The 22,861-nt window shown below is 36.4% G+C and overlaps 1 protein-coding gene and 1 long non-coding RNA gene across 6 annotated transcripts in view; one reads left to right on the top strand and one right to left on the bottom strand.

The window, feature by feature from the left end:
- The window catches only part of slc4a11 (solute carrier family 4 member 11), an 82,164-nt gene extending 61,537 nt beyond the window's left edge, over window positions 1-20,627 (top strand). For all 5 annotated transcript variants that reach the window (XM_082153621.1, XM_082153623.1, XM_082153622.1 and 2 more), the window contains exons 8-20: window positions 1,795-2,004; window positions 4,252-4,336; window positions 5,211-5,336; window positions 5,571-5,684; window positions 7,061-7,193; window positions 7,282-7,355; window positions 12,618-12,843; window positions 12,964-13,070; window positions 15,015-15,180; window positions 16,621-16,794; window positions 16,958-17,153; window positions 18,422-18,591; window positions 19,486-20,627. In XM_082153621.1, coding sequence (XP_082009747.1) covers window positions 1,795-2,004; window positions 4,252-4,336; window positions 5,211-5,336; window positions 5,571-5,684; window positions 7,061-7,193; window positions 7,282-7,355; window positions 12,618-12,843; window positions 12,964-13,070; window positions 15,015-15,180; window positions 16,621-16,794; window positions 16,958-17,153; window positions 18,422-18,591; window positions 19,486-19,552 — 1,848 coding nt within the window. In that variant the 3' untranslated portion in view covers window positions 19,553-20,627. The remainder of the gene's footprint in view (window positions 1-1,794; window positions 2,005-4,251; window positions 4,337-5,210; window positions 5,337-5,570; window positions 5,685-7,060; window positions 7,194-7,281; window positions 7,356-12,617; window positions 12,844-12,963; window positions 13,071-15,014; window positions 15,181-16,620; window positions 16,795-16,957; window positions 17,154-18,421; window positions 18,592-19,485) is intronic.
- LOC309486388 lies at window positions 20,566-22,767 on the bottom strand. The gene is made up of 2 exons (XR_014201502.1): window positions 22,681-22,767; window positions 20,566-22,319 (listed from the first exon to the last, which is right to left on the bottom strand). It is a non-coding gene; the product is annotated as an uncharacterized lncRNA (long non-coding RNA).
- Window positions 22,768-22,861: the final 94 nt, after the last annotated feature.

The raw sequence follows: 22,861 nt of genomic DNA, 5'->3' as shown, positions 1-22,861 counted from the left end.
TGATGAGAAACAGTTGAGATATTAATAAGATCTTATTCATGGCAGGTTCAGACACAATAATACTATCACGTTCAAGTCTTAAAGTCCTGGTCCTGCATTTTGTGTTCCCCTTGCAGTCTCCCTGTAAAGGCCTTGGGGCCCCTGGCTCCCTCCAAGACCATTTTGTGTATCTCTTTGTGTCTGTGTTTACATCATAAATCTGTGTGTTTGTGTGTATGTGTTTACATTCTGTTTACATCTAATCACTCTCTCTCTTTCTTTCTCTCTTTCTCTCTCCCCTTGTGTTCTTGCATGCACTCATCTATTTCTGTTTTCTGTAGTTCACCAGGCAGTATAGCAAACTTTTTTGCTTTGTAATCCTGTGCTTTTCTCAAAAGCAATACAATTATATGCGCGCAAACAAAAACGCATCTTCTCATTACATTAAAAGCTGGATTATCATGCTGGCACATGTAGATGCATCCTCTTTTCTTGCCGTGTGTTTTAAAACAATAGACAACTCAAATGTTATGTAACTTAAATACCAAATGGACTCAATCCATATGATAAAGCAAAAATCATAAATCCAGAGAGCTGGTCAAAAGTGCATGTACTCTTTTCTTGTATTAGCAGAGTAAAAGCATTTAACTGGAAATAAAGTTGAGAATCAATCTACAATTTAGGCCATGTATCAGCAGCATTTAAGTGACTCAGCAGCATAACTGCAACTGCTTTATTTTCTGCTCCAAAAAATTCTGAGTTACTACTTTGAATACTAAATGCCAAAAAGGTTCTATATAAGGAGAAATGTCTCAATACTTTAATATTTAACGGGTCTTTTAATTTTTTTCTGGTGATAAAATATGTTGATGAGCTGTTTAATTCATAAAATTCATAAAATTAATTTAAAAAAATTTATGAATTAAAACTAAATCCATAAAATGATCCCTTAACTGGAACCCCTAAAAGGTTCTATAGAGTAGTGGCTAAAAATGATGTCTTACCTTGGAAAATTGGAAAATCTTCACCCTTTATTCAAATATTATTATACATTTGTTTAAGATTTGGTAAGCATTTTACATAGTTGTGCTTGGGGTCAATTTGTGATAATGCAATGTGACATTATTTTTTGGCCAGGCTGTCATACAAAGAAATTAAGAACAAAAACAAGAGAGAAACAACAAAATATTAATAATATGATATTGATATTGATAATGCTGTAGTCAGTGCATGCTTTTTCCTGTGAGCTTTTTGTTTTTCTGTGTAAATATATAATAAATTAATTGATAACAATACAGAATTGGTAAATAAACTTTAAGACACGATCATTTACAAATGAACAATATCCTTCAAGGAAAAATTTATTAAAATAATTGTAATAATTAAAAAATACATAAATAATAATACAAATCAACTGTACATATAATTTTTTGACTATATTTTGATGGTTTCATCATATTTGTAGGGTCATTAAAAACAAATATCCCCTTCGGACATCACTTTTGGCCACTACTGTATTAAGTGTTCTGACAGGTTCTACTGAGAACCTTTTCTTCTAAAACTATGCCTACTGGACACGACAAAGCGACTGTTGCAACTCCATTTGTTATTCATATCGGAAGTAGCACGAAAGCTTGGAGTGCATCAGAAATTGAACAGGGGAATCAGTTTAATGTCGCATTCAGTGTAAACAGCATCACTGATTATAATGGGTCCTATGCGCACGTGTCTGGTGTAGATACAGTGTAAGAGTGTAACAACTATAAATGATTAATGATCACCAAATGTAACACATGTTTGATCTCTGTTTCTCAGAAAAGCACTAAGACGGCGATGGAGCTGGGCAGGACGTTCGCCAGCATGTTCTCAGACATCTCTTTCAGACAGAAGCTGCTAGAGAGTAAAACTCAAGAGGAGTTCAAAGAGGCGCTGGTCATCCAGAGGTACCACCTGACCGCAGCCAAGCGCAAAACCACAGCTGTGGAGGGCGAAGAGACAGACCCGCACAGTCAAAAACCACTGAAGGTGTGTGCAGATCGCAGCGTGTGCGGCGATGCTTAAGGCTCAGTTTTAACGGTTGCCATTGTTTCCAATCTCTCTCTTCGGTCTTCGTCTATCGCTCTCTCTTTCTCCCTTCACCCTTCGCCCTTTGCTGTTTGACTTACACTCCAGTGATTAAGTTCTACTGAGCATGTAACAGCTAATGAGAATTTATCTTGTTTGTTACTCTGGTTTGACGCACACACACAAAGTCTGATTCGGCATATGTGAGCATTAGACCACCCTGGCTGAGGTTAGCCGCCTGTAAAAGCCCTCTGTTTTCTTCTCTGTAAAGACAACAGCGGAGACCCAAATAGTTGTGTTTTTGTTTTGTTTTTTGCATTTTTCACTCCATCACACATCCGAGGAATGGTAACCAGGTGGAGAGGATCATTACTTTGTGTGTGTGTGTGTGTGTGTGTGTGTGTGTGTTTGTGTGTATGCGCACACTAAAAGCTATCCATCTCTGGCAAATGCCCAGGAAAGGTCCCTTACTCTTTCTGTTTCAGACACACGCTGTCATGATGAATGAGTGCGGCTCAGTAATGAACACTTAAAGCTGTACGACTTATTTAAACATATCCTGAGACAGGTTCTCTCTGACTGACAGAAAATGAGCTTGTCTGTCTAATTTAGGTCATTTATATGAGACGGACAAACTGCTCCAGCGCCAAATCCTGACCTGTAAAGCCTATTAAAATTTGATTAATTCAACAAGACTGTGCATTTGTGACCTGTGCCTCACACCAGTGCCTCCTACCTTGCCGTAATTGGTCTAAACTAAACTAAACTAAACTAAACAAATCCTATAGTTAAAAAAAAAAAAAATCTGTTTCTATTATACTGTAAGGTTCAATTTGTTAATATTCGTTTATGAATTAGGTATCATAACCTAAAAATTATTAGCAAAGTTTATTCACTTACATTTTTGAATGTATTAATACAAATTGTATTTTGAACAAACATGAATTAACAATAAACAATAGTTATACAGTACCGTTCAAATGTTTGGGGTCAGTATGATTTAAAAAAATAAATGATTAATTTAATTCTGCAAGGACACATTAAATTGATCAAAAGAAATGTATAATGTTATGAATGATTTCTGTTTTTAAATAAATGCTGTTCTTTTTTTTTAAATCCAATAAATAGAAAACAATATCACTGTTTTTACTGAATTTTTTATCACATAAATGCAGCCTTGGTATAAGTGACTTCTTTCAAAATCAGGGAAAAAATCTTACTGACCCCAAACTTTTAAACGATAGCATAAATTAACATTAATATTTATTGACTGAATATTTATGAAATTTTTTTTTTAGTTCATGATAACTAATGCATTAAGTGATGTTAACAAAGTTTTTGTGAAGTGAAAAAAAACATCAAGTCAGATATTGATTCAGTATCTGCTCTGACGGATTCAGAGTAATTTGTTAAAAAGATTCAAGCAGAACATTTTTTAAATAATTGTGGACCAATTCATTAGGAGGACTGGGTTACAAAAGTTGTCCGGTTGTGAACAGAAACACGTTGGTTATTTATGTTTGCATGCAGCCAATGTGATATATATATATATATATATATATACGGTATATAAACAATTACAATAGTGTACACCTTTTTATGGGGGCTTTTTATTTTGTATAAGTGCTTAAGCCAATCTAATTCAGTTCTCTGAAATGCACATGTGCCAGACACTACATTTCTGATGCTACATAAATGGATATTTAGAGTAATGTAACTGGTTTCTTGACTTTGCTTTGCTGATGTAATTGTAATGCGTTTGCATTGTACTAATGCTGTTCTAACACTGGGCTGTCTCTCTCTCTAGTCTGCAGAATCTGTGTTCTCTCATCTTGTGTCTCTCTCTCTGCTGTGCAGGGGGCCCTGTGTGAGTGCGATTACACTGAGCTTCTGTGTGTGTTTGTGTGTGAGGATTTAAGTAGGAGAGTGTGTGTTTGTCTGCTTTAACGCAGTATATCTTCCCTTGCAGTGTAAAGCATTGTGTGCATTTGCTTCTGTGTGTGTATTTGCTGTGATTCAGCAGGATTTGATGTGTATAATGTTTAATTGGTGTGTGTGTGTGCTTTAATCCTGTGCCTCTCCCGCTGCAGTATTGCAGTAAAATGTATTTAAATGTTTTCACGTTTATATATGTAGTTATATGTATGTGTGTCTGTGTGTGAGAGAGTAATCCTCACTCTTTTCCTCTCTCTCTCTGTATCTGTGTAGTGCAGAGATTTTTTCAGAGTGGGCAGAGGAATCTATGAGGATCTGTGTCGCCGACTGCCTCTCTACCCGTCTGACTTCACTGATGGTGTGTCAATTATAACCTTACAAATAAAAGTATTTTAAAATGGAAGAATCTATTATATAATTTAGCATTTTTAAAGTTTTCAAAAGGATATATGCTGTTCTAGTTGTCTTATTAATGTCTTTAGCTAAATTTGAAGGTGTTACAGTAGTTCAGCTAAATTCAGAAGAGCTTGTCCACTAACAAGCAGGACCAGGACGTACAAAATGCATGACAGAATGCTACATTGCTGGGTTTTGTCACATTATATTACACACAAAGATATACAGTAAAGCCGAGCAATCTGAGGAAATCAAACATGCTCTCCTAAACTATCCTCTCTATTTCTCTAATTGCATTGAGAAGTCTTATTCATTTTAATGAATCAGTTCAGTTCAGTTATATATTTTAGTTATAGTTTTATACATTTGTATAAACCACACTAATAGTTTTATTCTGCAAGCATGCATTAAATTGATATTGAATATCAAATTGACAAAAGATTTCCATTTCAAATAAATGCTGTTCTTTTGAACTTTCTATTCATTGAAGAATCCTAAAAAAGTATCACAGTTTCCACAAAAATATTACGCAGCACAACCGTTTTCAACATTGAGCACCAAATCAGCATATTCAAATGATTTCTGAAGGATCATGTGACTCTGAAGACTGGAGTAATGATGCTGAAAATTCAGCTCTGCCATCACATAAATAAATTACATTTTAAAATATATTCAAATAGAAAACAGTAAATTTAAATTGTAATAATGTTTCACAATATTACTGTTTTTACTGTATTTTTGATCATACAAATGTAACCTTGTTAAAGTTAACCTTGACAGCAGTAATATTTTATATTATGTATTTATTTTATTTTATATTAATGTGTGTGTTTCAGGTTTAGTGGGTAATAACAAAGCCGTGGTCAAGTTCATGACGACGTCCATCTTTCTCTACATTGCTGTGCTGCTTCCTGCCATTGCTTTTGGCTCACTCAACGACGAGAGCACTCGGGGCGAGATTGGTGATCTCTCTCTCTCTCTCTCTCTCTCTCTCTCTCTCTCTCTCTCTCTCTCTCTCTCTCTCTCTCTCTCTCTCTCTCTCTCTCTCTCTCTCTCTCTCTCTCTCTCTCTCACTCACTCACTCACTCACTCACTCACTCACACACACACACACACACACACACACACCCACACACACGCACACACACTTATGCATACACAGATAGACAGACTGATTTGTTCTCTCTGTTGATTAGATGTTCAGAAGACGATCATTGGGCAGAGTATAGGTGGAATCATCTACTCATTGTGTGCTGGCTCTCCTCTCGTCATTCCACTGACCACAGCGCCCATCGCTATTTTCATCAGCGGTATGTAAATAAATGCCTTCACATTTAACAATAGATGCACGTTTACATACGCACTCTTTGTTTGTTAAATACTTTGATGTTGAGTGTTTAGAGAGCTCTGCTAACCTCAGGATGAGGTGGAACAAGACTCTTAATCTCACAAACAGCAGGATGGGAGTCTGATATGGCCGCCATTTGTTTGGGCAAGCATTGATGTTTGCCCTGGCTGAGAGGAGATTTCCTCCTAAAGCTCATTCCTGCGGTTGCAATCGCACACTGTCCCCAGTGGGAGAGTGGCCCTGAAAAATGGTTTTGCTGTAGTACAACGAAATTCTGTTTGGATAAAAATGTGCAGATGAGGACAGAACTGCCACATCCATCTATAATAATGATCCTTCCCAATCAAAGATCTTGTCTTGTGGTTTCTCATGGGAATAACAGCAGGAATTCTTTAAATCTTTATTGAAATGTTTGGGAGCAGTTTTTTAAACATCAAACGATCAACATTTACTGTGAGTTATAATCCCTTGTCATTATGAGATTTGAGTTGATTGTGTTCTTTTCGCACTCTTGTGATTCTGTTTGTGTGGAGGACTCTTAATGACAGCAACGTTGTCATTTACAAAAAATAAATAAAAAATCCTGCCCAGAAAATAAATAAATTTAAAAAAACTCAAAAGCTTATAATGACAATAGTGCCCCCTTAGTTAGTGCCCTACACAGACCACATAATCGGTGTATATGGAACAGTGGCACTGGAATTGTTGTAGTAAAAGCTTTACATGAAGCTTTAACTGAAATGAAAACAACAACAAATCCAACATACAGTACATGGCCTTTGGTTACTATGGAAGCTTTTTTCCACCACAGAATAAAAATAAGTATAAAAGGTAATTGTGACTTTTTATCTCACAATCCTGACTTTTTTTCTTGCAACTGTGAGTGATAAACTAGGAATTGAGAGGATAAAAAGTCAGAATTGTGAGATAAAAAGTCACAATTATCTATTTTTTTCTTTTTTCTATTCCATGTCAAAATTCAAAATTAATTATTTGGCCAATTGTGTGATAGGTGTGTTGCTGTTTTAAGAGTTTTGAAAAAGTACTTTTGGTAAACACTTGTTAGCAATTGTGAAAAACTGTAAAAGGTAAAACCTTCAAATGTGAAGTGTCACAGTGAATTCTGTGAATGTCAGTTTATGGCTTTTGTACATTTAAAAATATTTAACAGTAAAATTTCTTGAAATGTAAGGTTAGATCTATTACAGTCTCCCCCCGTATATAGTAAAGGAACTTACTGTTAACCAATTAACAGTTTTTTACAGTATACTCTTTTACAGTTAATATCACTATAATTTTCTACAATGCTTCTGTGTGTTTGTCTCTCTATGGCTGCAGTGATTAGGGGGGTCTGTGATGATTATGAGCTGGACTTTGCAGCATTTTATGCATGTATCGGCCTGTGGAACAGCCTCTTCCTCATCATGGGAGGAATCTTCAACCTCAGCCTGCTTGTTAAGCTTTTCAAAAGGTCAGACACACACCTACAAATATACATACTCATGCAGATGCCACTGCTTGAAGACTGAAATGTTTTTGTTGATGTTTTTGACCCACAGGTCGATAGAGGAGGTGATAGCTTTGTTCATTTCCATTGCTTTTGTAGCAGACGCAGTTAAGGGCACTGTCAAGAGTGAGTGCTATACATACACACATACATATACACAGACAAACCTTTTGAAATCATCTGGATTTCTGTGTGAATGATTCTTAGATTACAGTTTGAACTTCATAAGAAATATAGGGAAACTGGGGCTAGTTGTCACACTGTAAAATAAAGACATTTAACATTTTATATTGTTACTGCCCAGGAAAAAACGATACGGTTCATTTAACATACATATAGTGATAATGGGAATATGCTGTCACACTACAGAATCGGTTTCATTAGTTTCACAGTTAAATGATACTAAAATTTTATAACTTGATGACAGATTGCTCAGAATGCCGGACTTCTCCAAACATTCAATTTGACTGCAAGTTAACTGCAACATCAACAAGTTAATCAACAACTGATTGATAGAACTAAGTTCCCCCGAAGAAAAGATCTGCCGCTGCTTCCATTCCATTCCATATATAAAAAAATAAAATAAATGAATCATACTCTACAAAAAATGCTATAGTCCACAACATATCTTTATTCTAGTATAAATATGTCAACTTCAACTGGCCTTAAACACACACAGACAAACCATTTTGCAGTTCCATGTATTTATTGAACAAATGTGTTAAACAATCAAGATAACCTCTACTATAATGACCTCTTGAAAAGAAGGTAATTGGACTCAGCTGTGGCTTTGACCTGCTATGCTCAATGGAAAGCAGCATGTTACTTGTTTCTTCCCAAACAATTGTGCTCAAGTGAAATCTAGTCTGATTAAAAGGGACTTCAGAAAACCTCATAAGAACTCATAAAACTCAAGGTTTGCTGGGGATTTGGAAGATTTATGCCTACAGTCAGGCAGATCAGCACCATCAGTTCAGAACCATTGCCATTCTTCCTAGTAGATAAAGCCAGTCTAATGTGTGCTGAAACAGCTTAAATAAATACAAAACCAAGGTAATTTGCCTGTAAAAAAAACATAACCTAAGAACTGCTGTATTACAAATACCAGTTTCAAAAGGACCTTTAAAGAGTTGACACTGAACCAGATATGGTTACTTAAAATATGTAGAAATGACTTATTACTAAACAATTTATTCAGTAATGCACCACAAATACAAAAGAATTAAAGTTTCGTAATGTGATTACGTTTGAATCAAAGTGCCCCTATTATGCTTTTTAGAATATTACCTTTCATGCAGTGTGTAATATAGCTGTTTGTGAATGTAAAATGTCTGTAAAGTTTTAAAGTGCACGTCTGCACGACTAATAAAATTGTCACCTAAAAAAAATATTATAATTCTGAACTGCTGAAACGAGTCGTCAGCAATTCCAGTCTCACTTCCTGTTACTTATCTATGTGACAATGTAACAGATTTGCATAATGCCAGCATGCGGTCTTCATTGGCTGCTCGTGAACAATATCTACTTTGACCCGCCCTCAAACACTGTAGATGTAGCTTAGGCCTGGAAGAGTTTAGTTCATGTTGTCGACATGTTTTCTGAGCTGCGAATCCACTTTGCATTCACTTTAAAAGGATGAGGACTCACGCTGGAATTGATACGGAAAAACCGATGCCATCATTCGTATCACTGTGTATCAAGTGCTGAGAAAGCCTCCGGAGCTGAAATTCAGATACGATAATAGGCGTTTAGTTTTCAACACATGCACAAGTGTATGACCAATCACAACACACTGGGCCGTCTGACCAATCAGAGCAGAGAATGCTCGCGGTAAGGGGGGTTTAGAGAAACTGAGATAACTTGCTTAAAACAAAACGTACTCGTCTTACCAGGAATATAAAAAAATAAACAATAAATAAAACATAAAGGGCCCTATCTTACACCCGGCGCAATGCAGCGCCAAGCGTGACGCAAGTGTTTTTTTGCTAGTTTCAGTCCAACACAGTTATCATTTTCACGTCCTGCGCCACGTTGTTTAAATAGCAAATGCATTTGCACCCATTTGTGCGCCCATGGGCGTGCTGGTCTGAAAACGAGGTGTGTTCAGGTGCATTGTTGAAACGTTGCTATTTTGAGGCAACAGAAATAGATTGCGCCATTAACTTTAGACCAGGTTTCAGTTGCTCAATGGCGCAATCTATTTCTGTTGCCTCAAAATAGCAACGTGCCAACAATGCACCTGAACACACCTCGCAATATTTTTTTTGTTATTTAATGAGGCGAGTTAGTAATTTGCGCCTATAGGCGGGTCCACAACACACGCGCGTACACTCTGCTTATTAAACACACAGGGACGCACAGCGGCACACAAACATGCCAAATATTTAAATAAAAGGATTACAATGTAAAATATTATTATTGTGTACATAAAGATATGAATAATGGCCAAAACACACCTATTACTCATTATGAGAATAGGGACAACCCTTTTAGACCATGCGTCTGGCGCGCCGACCATTTTTCCCGTTGTTAAAGGGATACTCCACTTTTTATGGAAATAGGCTCATTTTACAACTCCCCCAGAGTTAAACAGTTGAGTTTTACCGTTTTCGAATCCATTCAGCCGATCTCCGGGTCTGGCGATACCACTTTTAGCATAGCTTAGCATAGATCATTGAATCGGACAGGACCATTAGCATCTCTCTCAAAAAGATGACCAAAGAGTTTCGATATTTTTCCTATTTAAAACTTGACTCTTCTGTAGTTACATCGTGTACTAAGACCGACAGAAAATGTAAAGTTGCGATTTTCTAGGCTGATATGGCTAGGAACTATACTCTCATTCCTGCGTAATAATCAAGAAACTTTGCTGCCGTACCGTGGGTGCAGCAGGCGTAATGATATGAGGCAGCGCCTGAAAATAGGTCTAATAGGTTAGACAAACTTAGTCCCGGTCACGTTGGAAGTTACCAAGCTGGGGACTATTTTCAGGCGCTGCCTCATATCATTACGCCTGCTGGACTCATGGTACGGCAGCGAAGTTTCTTGATTATTACGCAGGAATGAGAGTATAGTTCCTAGCCATGTCAGCCTAGAAAATCGCAACTTTTCATTTTCCGTCGGTCTTAGTACACGATGTAACTACAGAAGAGTCAAGTTTTAAATAGGAAAAAAATAAAAACTCTTTGGTCATTTTTTTGAGAGAGATGCTAATGGTCCTGTCCGATTCAATGATCTATGCTAAGCTATGCTAAAAGTGGTACCGCCAGACCCGGCGTTCGGCTGAATGGATTCGAAAACGGTAAGACTCAACTGTTTAACTCTGGGGGAGTTGTAAAATGAGCCTATTTCCAAAAAAAGTGGAGTATCCCTTTAAACTAGCAAAAGTGGATTCAGACACGCCCTAAGTGAACTTGCGCCGTGCACTTTAGACCATGCACTTAGATCGTTAAAATAGGGCCCAAAGTATTAAATTAAATTCAACTAAACATTTAAAGTATTCATATGTCATCAAAATGCAAAATAATTATTTACATATTTTTCCAACTTAATGAATTGGCTTGTCAACTGTATTAAGTTTGACACAAGACCAGTGTTGCATTTTTTTATCTCACAATTCTGACTTTTTTTTCTTGCAAATGCGAGATATAAACTAGGAATTGAGAGGACAAAAAGTCAGAATTGTGAGATAAAAAGTCACAATTATCTGTGACTTTTTCTATATGTAATATCTTTTTCTATTCCATGGCATAAGCCATCATGGGTTTTCAAGACCAGTGTTGCATTTTGAGAGAAGTGTCATTTGCACATGTGATAGTTGAAGCAAGATCAGACATGACGTGTTCTGAATCATTGGAAAACAACCTAAAAAATTTTTTTTTTTTACAAACCCAGCTAAGACACTATGCATTTTCAATGTGAGTTTTTAAAAAATACTTGAAATAAATGTTAAGAACACAAAAATCCTAATACCATTGCCAGAACCTCACTGCAACTGTGAAGGATTGTGGGCCGAGTATAATAATGTGGGGCTGTTTTGCTGCCTCAGGGTCCGGACGACTTGGAGTCACTGAGGAACCAACAAATTCCAAGTTATATCAGGAGCAGAATGTCAGAGCGTCTGTTTGTGATCTTAAACTCAAAATAAGTTGGGTCATGCAATCCAAAGCACAGGAGTCAATCAACAACAGAATGCTTTAAACAAAAGAAATTCAGCACTTCACAATGGCCAAATTAGAGGCCTGACCCCACTTCCTTTGAAATGTTCTGCTGTGATGTGAAACAGGCCGTTCAAGAAAGACATCCCAAAAATGTGCATGCGCATGTGTTATCAGCAGAAAGCATTGGTTGATGTTATTGGCAGTAAACAAGATTCCACAAAAATTCCATCAGTAATCGTGATTGTTTAAACCAATTATTCAATAAAGATGTGGCGCAGGAGAAATGTTACGCTTGGGAAGGCATTCAAAACATTTACACAATACATACACCAAACTTAAAATATGATTTTAGATTGATATATAATGTACTTTTTAGGCAGTCTTACCAGTGCAATAGTACCCTTTTACCTTAGAAAGATAAAATAATATTTAGTTTATGATAAAATAATATGTTTGAATAGTTTCAATTGTCAAGATTTAAGATAATTAAGATTTAATGTGTATTTGTGATTAAAATTCTTTGACATGAAACCAGAGGAGCATTATTAGGATATTAAAATTGTCATGTGTTTTTTTTTCTTCCCCATCAACAATCGTAAATGTCAGCAGAAAGCATTGGTTGGTGTTAGTAGCTATGTTTCCATCACCCTGTTTTTATGCGCATTTTGAAGTATCGCATCAGAAATGAGTGATGGAAGTGCCAAATTTCTAATTAAAATCCCTTAAAATCCCTTAAAACTTTTACATAACACATAGAGTAAATGCTTACATATGCTGTACTTCTAAGCATTTTTTCCATTACAATTGCACACTTTTATTTTAGAAAAATGATATAAAATAAAATAATACAAAATGAATATGTTTTAATAATTTAAATTATTAATAATTAGAATTTTATGCATTTTAACAATTATGGAAGTATTTGTAGTAGAGTGAAAGTATTTTTTAGTAGTTTGGCATCTGTAGTTTGGCATCTGGCACTTGTTTGACTTGAGAGAGGTGTCATAAGTGATGTCTTATTGTTTAAACCAATTTTTTCATAAATATGTGGCACAGTAAAAATGTTACACTGAGAAAGTCGTTCATTTTGACGATTCAAAAACATTCACAAAATGCATACAGTTAGCGTTAATTTTAAACCTAAATATACTGTATACTGTACATTAATTTTGACCTTTTTTTTACAGTATATAAATAGTAATACCTTATCTTGGTATCTCCTTTACAGTCTTTCAAGAGTACTATCATGCTCCCACTTTGGCCAATGGGAGTGCGGCAGAGCTGAATCGCATCAGTGGAAGTGTACATTTAGGGGAATTGAACCTGACTGAAGCAGGGTCTGTGTCCCTCCCAGAATCCTTCATTCTGTGCACACGGGCACGGCCACTACTCTGTCTCCTCCTCATGATGGGCACACTGTGGGTGGGATACACACTGTACCAGTTCAGGAGGAGGTGAGGATCTCTTCTTGTCTCTCTCTCACACACACACACACACACCTGTGCACACACTGAGTATTTTAGAGTGATAGAAGACTGTTTTGACACCCCCATCTTTCCATTTATTCCTGGCAGTCCGTTTCTGCATGTGAAGATGAGAGAGATTCTGTCCGACTGTGCTCTGCCTATCTCAGTGCTTGTCTTCTCTTATGTGGGATCATACGTTTTCAACGACATTGCCTGTGAGTCATGTGACACTATTTGTCTTCATGTTGCACACACATTGACACTAAGGTACACATTTCTTCAAGACTCAAATAACAGGAAATCTAGTTTTTGTTCTACACTGTTTAATTTCTCCAGAATACTAAACTGATCTTTTTTTTTGGTATTAGCAACCAATATGGGTTTGTTTTTGCTATTGTTATTTTTTATTAGCAATTAAACATTTTTATTATTTTATTTTATTCTCATTTCCCTAATATTTATTATTATTGTTTTTTTGTTTTTTTTTGTTTGTTTTTTACATGAAACATTATTCTTTATTTTATTTATATTATATTATTTTTTGTATTCATTATATTATTTCACATTTAATCATTATTTATCATCCATGTTTTTGCTATTATTATTATTATCATCATTATTATTATATAAATAATATATGCATTACATTATTTCACTAATAGTCAATATTAGTGTTTTTGTTTGATCATGATAATAGTATTTAATATAAGGTAAAGTAAGTGAGCTTATTCATGCTATAATTTAAGCAGAGAAAAAACAAAACATTCATAATGATAAAACTGCTTTATTATGTAAATGTCTTTAATCATATTGAGAGATTATCTTCAACATGTCATTGCATTTAAGCAGCAATTTTAAATGAGATGCAAATAGCAGAGAAGATTCAGTACTGAGAATCAGTTCAAATTTTGGCTCAGTTTGTCAAGCCAGGAAGGCTTGCCAAAACGTACGGCCCTACCAACACTTAGACACACACACACACACACACACACACACACACACACACACACACACACACACACACACACACACACACACACACACACACACACACACACACACACACACACACACACACACACACACACACACACACACTGCCTGTACGCTCCCTCTCTACAGCCAGCACATTACAGCAAAGCCACTCCACTCCGACTATCACTACATTATTCCTCCAACTCCTCTGTCATCTGTTTGGTGTGGGAGTTTAACTTGGTTATCAGAGTGAGATTTTACTTCTTACCTCAGGCTCTTTAAACGTTCACTCAGCGTTCCAATGCTGCAGTCGAGAGGCTCATATTGAAAATGAGATCAAAGCAGAAACTGCAGGGAAATGGCCAAACAATCCAAAACATATATGTACAGTATGAAAGCTTGTTTCCTCCACAAAATAAAAAATGAAAAAGGTAATTGCGACTTTTTATCTCACAATTCAGACTTTTTTTCCTCAGAATTGCATGATATAAACTCCCAATATCGTGTTATAAAGTCAAAATTGTGAGATTCACAATTCCGAGAAAAAAAGTCAGTCAAATTCCTCAGAATTGGACTTTATAACTCACAATTGTGAGAAACTCCTCTGATTCGCACATTGTGCTTGTGGACAAAATAACCACCTGGTAGCAATTTTAAACAATAAAGCCACAAACTAAATAAAGCAAGGTACACTTCTTACACATACCTTCCTATGAACATGTTCAGTGTTAGTATAATTTTGTTGTTCTGTAAAAGTCAGAGATTCTTATCATGCTACTGTTAATGTTCCTATAAAAATAATGTTCCTTTCATAACTTGTGTTAAATGTAGGATTTTAATTTAAATGTGGTCAGTTTTAACCCTAAACCAATATTCCAACAACAAATTGTGCTACCTGAAATGTATACAATGCTATCGTGCTTTGGTTTTTGTTTTTGTGCCATTTTTTTGCAATTGTTCTCTGGCCATTTTTCACACATTTATTTTTTCAATAGAAATGCTTTTTCACTATAGTAAAGTAAAGTCACTGATGGTGCTTTCACACCGCAAATGATGAAAATCATAGTAGACTATTTAACAATTACTGTAGATGTAATCACACTATTCTGGAAGGTCTGGTTTTTGTTGGATGGTCTGTTATGGTGTGTGAGCTGAGGTTCACTGTGTTATGTGCTCTCTTCCAGTGCCGGTGTTTAACTTCCATGAAGGTCCAATGTTTCAAATAGCCCCGCTGGATAAGCTGTCTGGAGCAAGTGTTCTGAGTGCAATGGGTTTGGGCTTCCTCCTGTTTATCCTCATCTTCATCGACCAGAACATTGTAGTTTCTCTCACAAATGCACCAGAAAACAGGTTCATGTCTTTTGAAAATAGTTCATTTTTACATTTTTTATTTCTCCACTCATCAGTGGCTTCATCACAATGATTATTAAAATGAACCAAACATTAACCTAACCAGGTTGTTTCTGACCAGCTAGTCACATTGTTATCAACCTTACAATGTGATAAAGTGACAAGCAACCTCTTCCATGTGTAGGAGTATTGAGCACTGGCAGTGATTTGTAGCATCAAGGCGTCCTACAGCCATTTATTTTTAAAGAGCAACAAATGAGCAACCTGCGACCAACTTCATCTTTATGCAAATTATTATTAATTTAGCCAAGGAAAACTTAAAACGGAAGGTGTTTTATTTGAACCTCTTTGATCGTGTCATCGTATCATTTACAAAATCTTAATTAAAGGGATAGTTCACTTTGAAATTAAATTTTGGTATGTTTTAGCTTACCTCAAGGGCATCCAAGATGTAGGTGTCTTTTTTTCCGCAGTAGTTTCAATTTTGATATTTTTAGGTCAAACCGTTCTTGTCTGTCAGTCATATAATGCAGGTTGATGGTCACTGTCTCAAAGAGCATGCACAGAGTCCAAATTAAAACAATTCCCCGTCGTCCAAATTAAACAATTCCCCATCGTAAGTACACATTGATGGCGCTCTCAGATCATTTGGACGCAGCTGTGTTCAAGAGGTAAAAACGATATAAAAACTGTTCGTTTTCTCACACAAACCGCTCGTTTCGTGTCTTGGGCCATCAATGTGTACTTACGATGGGGAATTGTTTAATTTGGACGATGGGGAATTGTTTTAATTTGGACTCTGTGCATGCTCTTTGAGATAATGACCATCGACCTGCATTATATGACTGACAGACAAGAACGGTTTGACCTAAAAATATCAAAATTGAAACTACTGCGGAAAAAAAGACACCTACATCTTGGATGCCCTTGAGGTAAGCTAAAACATACCAACATTTAATTTCAAAGTGAACTATCCCTTTAAGAAATATTTTTACAATTTAAAATAAATGTTCACTATTTTAATATATTTATGGCAAAGCAGAATTTCTGCAATGTTGAAAACTGTTATGCTTCTAAATATTTTTTATGACGCATTTTATTCAGGATTCGTTGATGAATGGAAAGTAGCATTTATTCAAAATCGTTTGTAACATTATAAATGTCTTTACTCTCACTTTTGATCAATTTAATGCATCCTTGATGATTAAAAGTATTTATTTATTTCAAAATAAAACATACTGACCCCTGACTTTTAATTGGCAATTTATATTATTTAAATGACACCCACCATGCACCTAGCTGCATATTAAACATCAAATATATTATGATTGGTCGCTGGAAACTTGTCGCTTTGCACCTGGATAGGACACTGGGTCAAACTGTGCAGTCGTGACTGTGTGTGTGTGTGTGTGTGTGTGTGTGTGTGTGTGTGTGCCACAGGTTACTGAAGGGCACGGCGTATCACTGGGACCTGACTCTGTCTGGCTTGATTAATATTTTGATGTCTGTGCTGGGCTTGCCGTGGATGCATGCTGCGTTCCCGCACTCTACTCTGCACGTCAGACAGCTGGCCATCGTGGAGGAAAGGGTGGAAGGAGGACACCTTTATGAGACGTGAGCACACACCACATCGACGAGCCACATGCTCACAAGCAATTACAATCGCAATCAATCTGCGAAGCACAAACGTCATTATAGCAGTTATTGGCACAGTGTGCTTGGTTTTAAATGACGCCTTTGTGTGTGTTTGTGTGTGTGTACATGTGCGTGTGTGTAGTATAGTGAGTGTGAAGGAGACGCGAGTGACCTCGCTCGTGGCTAACATCCTGATAGGTGTGAGCTTGTTTCTGCTGCCGGTGCCCCTGCAGTGGATTCCTAAGCCTGTGCTTTATGGGCTCTTCCTCTACATCGCTCTCACCTCCATTGAAGGCAATCAAATGTGCGACCGCATGGCTCTGCTACTCAAAGAACAAGTGAGTGTGTGCGTGTGTGTCTTCGATGAAAACAAAGGCAAATAAAAGTCATAGGTGTTGTACAAATAAGAACACAGAAGAGAGCGGTGCATCCGCTGTGCAAATAAAGCAACAGAGCGCCCTCTACTTGTCATGGTCAGAAATTACTTAGTCTCCATTGATGCATTTTGTGGCTATGAACACCTTGGTCGTTTTGTTCATTTTTACTGAGCCAATCGTAAATGGTGGCTTTAAATCTGTGTAAATGCTAGGGATAGGCAAAATGTTTCATAATCAAATAGTTGGTGGGATTTCAAAACCACTTATTCACATCCTGCAAGCAGAATGTTTCAGTGTAACCTGAATTCTTACAGTATGTCTTGGGTGAACACCAAGGCTGAATTTATTTGATAAAAAATACAGTTAAAAACATTGTGAAATATTATTACAGTTTAAAATAACTACTTTCTCTTTGAATATTTTTTTAACTTTTAATTATTCCTGTGATGTCAAAGCTGAATTTTCAGCAGCCATTCTTCAGTGTCACGTTATCCTTCAGAAATCATTCTAATATGCTGATTTCCTCCTTAAGGAACATTTATTCTTATTCTTCTTATGTTGAAATCAGTTGTGCTGCTTTATATTTTTGTGGAAGCCATGCTACATTTTTTTCAGGATTTATGATGTATGGAAAGTTAAAAAGATTGTGAAAATGAAATGTGAAAATACAAATCTTTTGTCTTTACTGTCACTTTTGATTCATTTAATGCATCCTTGCTGAATAGATGTATTAATTTCTTTCAAAAAAACAAAAAAAAAATCATATTATTGACCCCAAACTTTTGAAACGGTTACTTGTCGCCCTCACTAATCGACTAGTTGGTTGTTGGACTTTTAGTCAACTACCCTGGCACATCATTGGTAAATGGTTATTCTGGCCACATATGTATTTTTTTCTCTCCCAAACAAAACTATATGCCAGCATATGGTAGTTTGTAAGTCCTTTAATCCACACGTGTGCAAACTGTTGACTTTAGATGGGACACGAAGCTGTAGCAACCACGAAACTGAAATACTAATTGCCATATGGGGGGAAATTTCACTGCTGAGCATTGGCATCATCACAGATGTGATCTCCATTATGTATGCATATAGCCCTGATTTAGATGTGATGTATATTTGTATTGTGGAGACTCATGTACAGTAAGTGAAATGTCCATATATGAATGGATCTTAGTCCCATCATCTTATCTTTCTTTGTCACTCAATTGCCCTTTACTCTTTCTCAGACATCCTACCCGCCAACCCACTACATCCGGAAGGTACCGCAGAGAAAGATCCATTACTTCACTTTCCTTCAGATGGTGCAGCTGCTTTTCCTCTGTGCGTTTGGGATGTACCCTCTCCCGTATATGAAGATGATATTTCCTCTGCTAATGTTTATCCTCATACCCATCAGGTGAGTTCTGAAATGCCTCCAGATCTCAAGTCACAAACTCCTGTCTCTCTGTGTTGTGTGTGTATTGCTAGGCACATGCATGTCTAATAAATCGTGTTTGCTAAAGGTCATACGATAGAATGATGAATGAAAGGAAAGGAAAAATCTTTATAGTTCTTATAAATGTACTCGCGTTAGTATATGGTTTTGAAAAATTTTAATACCATTGTCAAGAATTATTTAAATTGATTATTCATAAGTTTCAAAATATTTAGCAAGTAAATGAATTTCAAGGTAAAAAAAATAACATTTTAAAGCATTGTTTTGTCATAATAAGGTAAAATTGTCTGATATTTATAGACACTTATTGACCTACACAGGGTCTGCATTTTGATTGCTCCACATGATTTTCTTTATCGCACCAACAAATATTGTTATATTCACAAAGATTTAAGAAGTTTTGTTAAAGGTACACCATGTATGCATTTTACGGAAGAACATCTTTAAAAATAAATTCCAGCACAGCGCTACAACAACCATAATGAAATAATCCTTCGCTATAGATAATGCTTTACAATGAACTCTGTTAGAGAGCTACATATGGCAATGTATCTGTTCAATAAAATCTCTCAGCTTTGTTTTTACATTTCAAATCCCTCAGTTCTCGTCATCTTCGAAAAGCCAAACCAATGTTGATTCTTGTTTTATTACGAGCTCTGTCTCATTCTCTTTTTTATAGTAAGCTAGTAAGAGCTGTGCAGGTAGGCCTCAAGAGGCGCTCTAGTGACTGACCTTTATCGTCCTTCTTAGCACGCCCACCACCCACGCCGGTTCGCATTCTGCTCGGATATATATGATATTACCATACTTTGAATATATGATATTAACATACTTTGAATTGTGTCTCTGCCTCAGGAACTGCCTACTGCCCAGGATCATTGAGGCTAAGTACCTGGACATTATGGATGCACAGCGCATGTGAACGCATGCACACTGAGCCTCTGAGCAAAGGACTCTGGGAATTGTGTTTCTGAAATGCAAAACTCTGGGAGGAAAAACAAACTGATTCTAGTGTTTAACAGCAGGCATTCTGGTGAAGCACTGAACGAGTAATAGAGTAATAGAACGAGAGATTAGAAAAGAAGGATATTTAAAGACAGAACAAGAGAGGGGGAAGATGAGCTGCCTGTTCAAGACAGAGTAGAAAGACAGACCGCTGTCTGACTGTTTGACTATTGACCTTGGTCAGTCACTGCTTCTCTCATGATCTGAATAGTACACCAAAGCCCCCTCCCCCTCTCTAGTCTATTCTGATGTATCCATGCATCACAGTACAGATCAAACACTTGTTTTAGAAGACGTAGGAAACCATCACATTTATTCTCAACAATTGTGCCATGACTAATTTACATGAGTGTTCTCTCCATCTCCGATCATAGTGTTTTTGGACACAAACACAGCTGGTTTTTGAACAAGAGACTGAACTGAATCTGTAGCAATACCTCTTAATGCTGAACACTGACTCGCACGCACGCTCACCCAGCGCAAAAACTCTCATACGTCAAATAAAAAAAGCTGTCGATCGCAGATTTTCCAGTGCATTTTGGTACATATCAGCGCAAATAAGTAATAATGTCATGAGCATGGACCAAAACAATACACTCACCTTATTAGGAAACTGTGTCTCATAGCAATACAGCGGATTATTAGAGGCTATCAATATTTTAAAGTTTTCTAAAGAGAGTTTACTTTCGAGGTAATAGACTTCTAGTTTGGATACCCACTGATGTGTTGAGAATGTATCCTAAGCGCTGGGGTTTCAGGGAAAAGGAGAAAAACAAGCAGCATTTCTGTGGACCTTACTCACTGCTGAATGGACTCTGACATTTAAGCTTTGCACATCACAAGACACCACGACTGTGTACCTTCCTCAGTCACACACACACACACACACACACACACACACACACACACACACACACACACACACACACACACACACACACACACACACACACACACACACACACACACACACACACACACACACACACACACACACACACACACACACACACTCTCACACAAACACACAAACACACACACACACATACAGGCATGATTATAAACAATGCCCAAAAGAAAGGCACTTACTTAAACGCACACGATCATGTCCGTCCATCTCACAATATATTTAAAACAGAGAAAGCATGCCTTTTATAAGACATTGAAACTTTTGATTTGTATTACTATTACGTAATTTGTGTTATTATTAAAAGCAACTAGAAATAATGGTCAAATGAAGGTGTAGTTCCATTATATCCTTACTTCATAGTTGTTTATAGTTGTTTGCGGTCTTTCTAAATAAAACCCTCTTAGAGATCCCAAGAAATTGGAAGATGCAGATATCTTTGATGATTTTGACCCATCAAACAACATTACATTCCCAAAATAGACGCTGTAAATGAAGGCGCACAAAAAAAGAAAGACATGGTTTGATTAACTGTGGGCAAAAAAGTTAGCACCTGTGCACTTAATCATTGGCAATGTGAGATTAGAGAAAGCTGAGAATCAGACTAGACATGGAGAGCTTTAAGCTTCAGAGAGAGATTAGGCGTACTATTGAAGAAGATGGTTTTCTCTTGAAGATCTTGCTGCACTTGCGTAATCAGCATTCCCATTTCTTGCTCTCTATCTTCCCTGTAACCGTATCATAGTTATTCTCCTTGAGTCCAGACCTCTGGTGTAAAAACAACCTCCCTTCAGTAATCCTGTTTGTCATTGGACATCCCTCAGTATTTACTGTAATATTGAAGTATTCAACTTTAATTTGTGGTCGCTCACACCTGGGTGGGATATGTTGACGAGTTTTGTTCTGTGCTGTTTAAATATTGTTTTGGATTTTTTATTTTCTAATCATGAATGTATAATGTGTAGATTTTTATAAAGCACATAAAAAATATTCATTGTCAAATCGATTTTGTCAAACAGATAAGCTAAATTTGTAAACTGCAATATGTAAAAACTAAGGTAAATAAGAGACATGTTTATTGGAAGGATGGTGTGGGTTTAATAGGGGTATGCTATACACTGAAATCTAGATCATTTCAAGCTGATTGCCAAATAAAGAGATATATTGATACCCATCTGTTTCAGCGCTCCTGTTTTCTATTTATGTTGGCTACAGTTAATTTTCATTACTAAATGACAATGTGTTTTTTTTTTTTTTTTTAACATAGTCAAACTGATCTAATCATGTCACTAGTCTCTAGTTTGTTCTTACTAAAAATACCACAATATTTTAAATTTTGTAAATCTAGTCATTTTGTAATGTAGGCATTAACTGCCCTCTAATGGTCATGTTAAGTGTTAACATTATATAGATCATAGATGGGAAGCCTGACTCATAATAATAATAATAAGGAGAACAAGATATTTAAAATGTTATCTCTCGGCTGGATGTTTTATGTTTTAAAATCAAATGCAATTTTTTTGTATGCGTTTAAAAAGATAAATAGATAGACCACCAATAGTTGTAAACATTTCTACATGTAATTTTTGATATTTCTGCTATTCAGTTATTAAAGTAGCCTACTACTCATCCCATCAGTCATATCCTCAGTTCACTCTAAATGCTTTTTTCCTAAATAAATAGTTTTTTCTTGAATATAGTTAAAGTGATAGTTCACCCAAATATGAATTCACATATAACATTCCTCAACTCACACATCAGTTGTGGTAAACAGAAGCTCGATCATGTTCACTTGACATGCGATAACTAATTCATTCTCATGTGTTACACAGCACATTTGGTTCTGCAAGAGGTTTGTTCTCCCGCATCAAGCAGGTTCGTTTGAGCTTCTGTTTATGTTTGCTGATCAATGTTTATATGTGAATAAAAGCCTCAATTAAATCTGTTCATCATATAAAGCGATCAAGTCTCTTCAGAAAATTTGGTCTAAACCATTCAATTGATATGGATTTGTTTTATGAAGCATCAAAATGGTAACTGTTAGTTGCGTACAGCTGTAGTATTAGTCTATGGAGAGACAGAAAGCTCTCAGATTTCATCAAAAAGATCTTCATTTGTGTTCCGAAGAGGTTTGGAACGACAAGGGTGAGTAAATGGTGACAGAATTTTCATTTTTTGGGTGAACTATCCCTTTAAGAACGGGTTTGCGCAACCGACTCGTTTAAAAGATCCGACTCAAAAGAACGATTCATTCCAGAATCGGACATCGCTACTGTATTCTGCTTTGCTATTGGGTCCAAGAACACACGCCTGTTATGA

The sequence above is a fragment of the Leuciscus leuciscus genome (assembly GCF_965113295.1).
Source record: "Leuciscus leuciscus genome assembly, chromosome: 22".
NCBI classification, from domain to species: domain Eukaryota; kingdom Metazoa; phylum Chordata; class Actinopteri; order Cypriniformes; family Leuciscidae; genus Leuciscus; species Leuciscus leuciscus.
The sequence above is the reverse complement of the archived record's forward strand: the minus strand, read 5'-3'. Positions and strand labels throughout refer to the sequence as shown.